Here is a 6,037-nt window from a genome sequence, read left to right as displayed (position 1 = left end):
ACCCCGCCTTTCTCGGCTCCACCCCTGGCGACAAGCGCCCCGCTCGACGGCAGCAAGACCCCGCCCCTGGCGACAAGAACCCCGCCCCTGGCAACAAAACCGTTCTCCCCGACAAGCTCCGCCCCTCTTGAGAAAATGCCACGCCCCCTAGCAACAAGTCCCACCCTCCCCCCCCCCACAGGCTCCAGTGATGTCATCAGCGGGCAGGACAGGCCACTCAGCCCATCGCACCCCCGACTTGTGCCTTGTGGATGGTGGACAGGCTTTGGGGAGCCGGGCCTCCGACTTGCTCTTGCAGCCGCGGTATTTATGTGGCTGGTCCAGTTCAGTTTCTGGTCAATGTTAACCCACCCCCCACCCCCCCAACAGGACGTTGACGGCCTGGGATCCAGCGATTGGACGGTCTTGTTGCTGAGGTGCGTGCGGCCTACCCGCAAAGCGGAGAAAAAGACCACGGGGAGCCTGGCTTCTTTGATATGGCTTTAATTCCAAACAGCAAATCACAAATAATGCAACAATGAAAGGAAACGCACTCAAAGCAGATTCCTGACTCGCCCGCCCGCCATCGTTTGACCTACCCCTCCCATTTGCGTGCTCAGCATGCTGATGCCAACCCTCACGGTCTTCCCAGAGTGTTCTTCCTCCTTTGCAATCTGGGGAGTGGGGGGGGGGGGGGGTGGGGTAGGTGATGGCACCCCAGGGTATAAATAACGCCACCCACCAAACACACTCACAATTACCGGTCTAGTAAAAGCGTTCAGCCGTCCGAGGACTTCACAGTACGAAGCAGAGCCCGAGAGAGTCGAGAAACGGGGAGGGGTGGGGGTTGGGGGGGGGGGGGGGGGGGGGCATCTGGGTGACGTGCGGCACGAAGGGGAGCCTCTCCACGTTGAGCATTATCCGGGGGAGTGTGCCAGTGCAGAGGTTCCAGGCCAGCACAGGATCGGGCTGGGCGGCGATGTACGCCGCAGTCAAATAGCCCGCTGGCGATCGTGAACGGGCTACCTGCCCCCTGCACCTCCTCCAAACACTGCCGGTCCCCTTTTATACGCAGGAGCCAACCCATGGCATCGCCAAGAGTGACGGGTTAGTGAGGGGGTGGGGGAAGGGGGTGGGGTCCCTCCAATCCCCACCTCCTGTGTGACCGCAGAAAACACTGGTTGGAATCATCGAGAACCGTACGACCAGGGGCGCCGTCTGGACTGTTGAACAGCTCAGGGGCACTTGGCCACGGCGGGGGGTGCTGGGGGTGGGGAGAGGGTTGAAGCAAGTGAGTCTTCCCGTGGACAATGGCCACCATTGGGCAGGATCTGGACTGGTCTGGTCTCTCAGCAATGGAGGGCACATTCCCCACCCACACTCCTGCCGCTGGATCCCACAGTACTGACACTTCATACCCGACTGCTGGCGGTGGCAAGGGTCCGTGCCAGTATCCGCAGGCAGTGGCACGATCCACAGACGCTCCCGAACCCCATGGCCTGCGAGGTGGGCAGCGGAACCGGGTTTGGGCTGGAGTGGGGTTGAGGGAGTGAACTGGAGGAGGCCATTCAGCCCGTTGGCCCCATGCTGGCTCCGTACATGCGCACGTCTCTATCAGGGTTGTATTCCCTGGAATTTAGAATGTTTCGGGGAGTGGGGGGGAGGGGTGGGGAGGAGAGAAGGAAGTTTCGATCGAGCAAGAGGAATAACACAACCGACATGGGACCATCCCGTGGTTCAGGGGCCGGGATAGGGTCCTCTGCATCATCATGCAACCGCACTCAGCTAGTGAGCCCTCCAACGCATTTATCCCCAGCCTTTAGTGGGACGTGACGATTCCACCCCACCCCGAGCCCGGGAGGAAAGTGTGTCTTCCTCCTGCCCTGTCATTAACAATGGGTCAGGATGCTGCCAACTCAACTGTTCCAACACCATCCTCCATAAACTTCAGCTCATCCCAAACTCTGCTGCCCCCCCCCCCGTGTCCTAACTCACACCGAGTCCCGTTCACCCATCGCTACCCCGCGCTCGCTGACCTACACTGGCCCCCGGTCCGGCAACGCCTCAATTTTAAAATTCACATCCTTGTTTTCAAATCCCTCCATGGCCCTCACCTCCTCCCTATCTCTGTCACCTCCTCCAAACCCCCCCAACCCTCTGAGATCTCCGCGCTCCTCCAATTCCGCCCTCTTACCCATCCCCCCGATTCCCATCGCTCCACCATTGGCGGCCGTGCCTTCAGCTGCCTGGGGGCCCCGAGCTCTGGAATTCCCTCCCTAAACCTCTCCGCCTCTCTCTCTGTGCTCCTTTAAATCGCTCTTTAAAACCGACCTCTTTGACCGAGCATTTGGCCGCCTGTCCCTGATATCTCCTCATGTGGCTCAGCGTCAAATTTTATTTGATAACGCTCCTGTGAAGCACCTTGGGACATTTTACTCAGATTAAGGTGCTATATAAATGCAAGGTGGTGTTGTCACTCAATATGTTCTGCGGAGCTCAACAGAGAAGGTAAAAGAGGGAAGAGGCTGAAAGCAAGCAGGGGAGGCAGGTTGCGAGGGAATGGGTTCAGGGAGAGTGGGGGGGGTGGGGGGTGAGTTACACAATGGGATGTGGTGGAAAAGGGGGCATGGGGAGGCAGGGCTGGATGCAGGGTCAGACGGGGGCCTCCATTTAATATCTCATCCGGAAGACGGCGCCTCCGGCAGTGCAGCACTCCCCATTATGCAAACGGGAGCATCGGCCTGGGTTATGGGGGCCTCACATCTCTGGAGCAGGTCTCGGACCCACGACCTTCTGACTCGGACAGGAAGGCAGCTTCCAGATTGTTCTCTCATTTTGCCGTCAGTGGCGTGGGGGGGCGGGGGTCGGGGGTGTGCTAACCTTAGGCCAACCCAGGGCAAGGGATCGTAAATGGCTTCAGGTCTGCGTTGCCCCTCTCCCCCTCCCATCCGCATAGCACCCCGGCGTGACAGGGGCCAGGAATCGCCATGGCAATGGAAGGGCGGGGACAGCACAGCCCGCCACGGGGAAACGATAAAATGCACAAGCTCACTTCAATCCAATGTCTCCAATTGAAAAACAATATCTTACGAGGTGGGGGAGGGGAGAGGTTGCGGGGAGGAGGGATGGGGGGGAGGGAGGGAGTTAAAGTGCCAGGTAGAGAGAATCTGAGGCAAAGTTGGCGTGCCCCAACATTCCCCACCCCCTGCCGTATCCGCTGCTCATCATCTCGCAGACACCGGTCCCGGGGCGTGGCGCGTACCCAACAGTGCGTACGGGTGGCCTCCCACCCTCCAGCGGGGAGCGGACGGGTGGCAGAAGCCAGCGGCCAGGGCGGCGTCGTCAAGCGTCAACGTCCCAAACGGTGCCGAGTGACAGTGGCCAAATCAGCTGCGAGGCTCTTGTCCTGTCATGACTCTCTCTCTCTCTCTCTCTCTCTCTCTCTCACTCAGTTTATCACGCATTTCTCTCGCCTGCTGTACTTTTGGCGCCTGTGTTGCAGCCCTCGTTCCAAACGAGCATCCTCCTCCTCAGCCCTGAGTTGCGGGGGGGGGGGGGCAGGCAGTGTGGTGGGGGGGGGGGAAGAAAACAAACAATTATTTACATCGCACAGAAGTAGGTGTCACGCCCAGTAAAGACATTTCATATTCCTACTTTTAAGGTACAAACTCTACTCAAGGTGGACTTTACCTTGTCAAAAAAAAAAATGGTGGACAATGCTGCAAAAAGTGGCAGCCAAGGGTCAGAGGACCTGGCCTGTGTATTCGAACATTGTCTGTTAAGGACAAAGGGTACATTCCAGACTAAGAGGTGTCAATTACGTCCATCCTCAAACCGTCATGAGACATTCCTGAATTGAATGGCTTCTTCTGAAACGAAGGTGGTGTGAAGGGGGCGCATCATAACTGGATTATACTCATCCTGACGTTAGTGGATGGCATGGGTTTCCACATCTTGGTCCATTGCGTGGTCACAACAGTGGAGAGGGCCATGCATCTCCTAACAGGAGCTAATGAGAAAGCCTAAAAAGTAGCTCTCTGGAAAGCGAGAGGAGAGATTACAGCAACATCAGAGAAGGCAGCTGAGCCAGGGGCTGCAATAAGATCCAGCCAAAACAAGGAAGGAGCCCTACTGTAAATTCTACACTTTAATTTGTTGCGGCAGAGAACCGAAAGTGATCCACCACCTCCAATCTGAAATCTTAACCACCAGAAATCTACAACGCCCCAACAAGTCAAGACTATAAACAACCCGGGCCTCCATCTTTGAAAGAGACTGTTCTACTTAGAAGATTCAACAGGTTTACCGTAAACCATGAGCACCTACATGCCTTGAACCCTTACCCTTTTCCTTCTATCTATCGTCCCTTGAGAGTGCATGTGAGAGTGAATGCGTGCGTAAGTGGTGTTGCGAACATTTCAGGGAACAAATATTGTTCAATAAATAGTTAATCGCCTGTTTTAAAGCTACAAGAAAACCTGTCACTGTCTGTTTATTTGACAAGTAAAACATTCAGGGACTGGCTCAACATTTTAAACAGAACACGACTGCGGTCGGTTGGGAGGTGAACATTGGGAACCACACACAGCCCTTACCACCTGGCCATAGCACAGGCCCTTCAGCCCATCGTGTCTGTGCCGGCCATCAAGCACCTATCTATTCTAAACCCATTTTCCAGCACTTGGCCTTGTATGCTATGGCATTTCAAGTGCTCATCTAAATACTTATTAAATGTTGTGAGGGTTCCTGCCTCTACCACCCCTTCAGGCAGTGCGTTCCAGATTCCAACCACCCTCTGGGTGAAAATTCTTTTCCTCAAATCCCCTCTAAACCTCCTGCCCTTTACCTTAAATCTATGCCCCCTGGTTATTGAACCCTCCACTAAGGGAAAAAGTTTCTTCCTATCTACCCTATCAATGCCCCTCATAATTTTGTATGCCTCAATCAGGTCCCCCCTCAGCCTTTTCTGCTCGAAGGAAAACAACCCTAGCCTTTTCAGTCTCTCTTCATAGCTGAAATGTTCCAGCCCAGGCAACATCCTGGTGAATCTCCTCTGCACCCTCTCCAATGCAATCACATCCTTCCTATAGTGTGGTGACCAGAACTGTACACAATACTCCAGTTGTGGCCTAACTGGCATTTTATACAGCTCCATCATAACCTCCCTGCTCTTATATTCTATGCCTCGGCTGAGAAAGGCAAGTATCCCATATGCCTTCCTAACCACCTTATCTACCTGTGCTGCTGCCTTCAGTGGTCTATGGACAAGTACACCACGGTCCCTCTGACCCTCTGTACTTCCTAAGGTCCTACCATCCATTGTATATTCCCTTCCTTTGTTAGTCCTGCCAAAATGCATCACCTCACACTTCTCAGGATTAAATTCAATCTTTCCTGATCGGTATAAACTGTCAGCTCTCGGACTCTACATTGGTAAATCTATCTAGCTGCCTGTTAAATATCTTTTGAGATCGTCCATCAAACTTTGACTGAAACACCAAGACGTCGCAAAAGTATGCAACAGGACGATGAAAATCCGGACATTTTCTGTCGATTTCAGCTCGCTGGTTTCCTAACCAGAGATTCCTTTAAACTCACAATCTCTCCTTTGTGTCCAGGTCTCGGACCAGTGTGTCCCTCTTGTTCACCAACGTGACCAGCTCCTCCAGTAACAGATGTTCTCTGCGTTGCTGGGCATCTGTTTTCTTCCACTCTGTGTGTGTGAGAGAGAGAGAGAGAGAGACAGAGGGAGGAAATGCATTTATATAGCGCCTTTCACAACGACTGGACCATCCCAAAATGGATGGCAGCCATTTTACTTTTCAAAGCCTGGTCACTGTCGTATTGCAGCACACGCGGCAGCCAGATCTGTGCTCAGCAAGCTCCCACAAACAGCAATGTGATAATGACCGGATTTTAGTGACGTTGGTTGAGGGATAAATATTGACCAGGTCACCAGGGGAGAACTAGGTTCGCCTGCGTTAAATAAACCAGGATGCGGAGTGGCGAGTGGGAGTAGGAAAGCTAGACCCCCGAGGTTGCTGCTGTTCATCGCTTC

At 54.2% G+C, this 6,037-nt stretch overlaps 1 protein-coding gene across 1 annotated transcript in view; it reads right to left on the bottom strand.

The window, feature by feature from the left end:
* Nucleotides 1–467: 467 nt before the first annotated feature.
* Nucleotides 468–6,037, bottom strand: part of LOC137355921 (EH domain-binding protein 1-like) — a 107,378-nt gene continuing 101,808 nt past the window's right edge. The window contains 2 exon segments of the mRNA XM_068021585.1: nucleotides 468–3,515; nucleotides 5,578–5,692. Of these exon segments, the coding sequence (XP_067877686.1) occupies nucleotides 3,428–3,515; nucleotides 5,578–5,692 (203 nt within the window). The 3' untranslated portion in view covers nucleotides 468–3,427.

This window comes from Heterodontus francisci, chromosome 44 (assembly GCF_036365525.1).
Source record: "Heterodontus francisci isolate sHetFra1 chromosome 44, sHetFra1.hap1, whole genome shotgun sequence".
Taxonomy (NCBI): domain Eukaryota; kingdom Metazoa; phylum Chordata; class Chondrichthyes; order Heterodontiformes; family Heterodontidae; genus Heterodontus; species Heterodontus francisci.
Note: the sequence above shows the minus strand (reverse complement) of the source record. Positions and strands in the feature narration are given on the sequence as shown.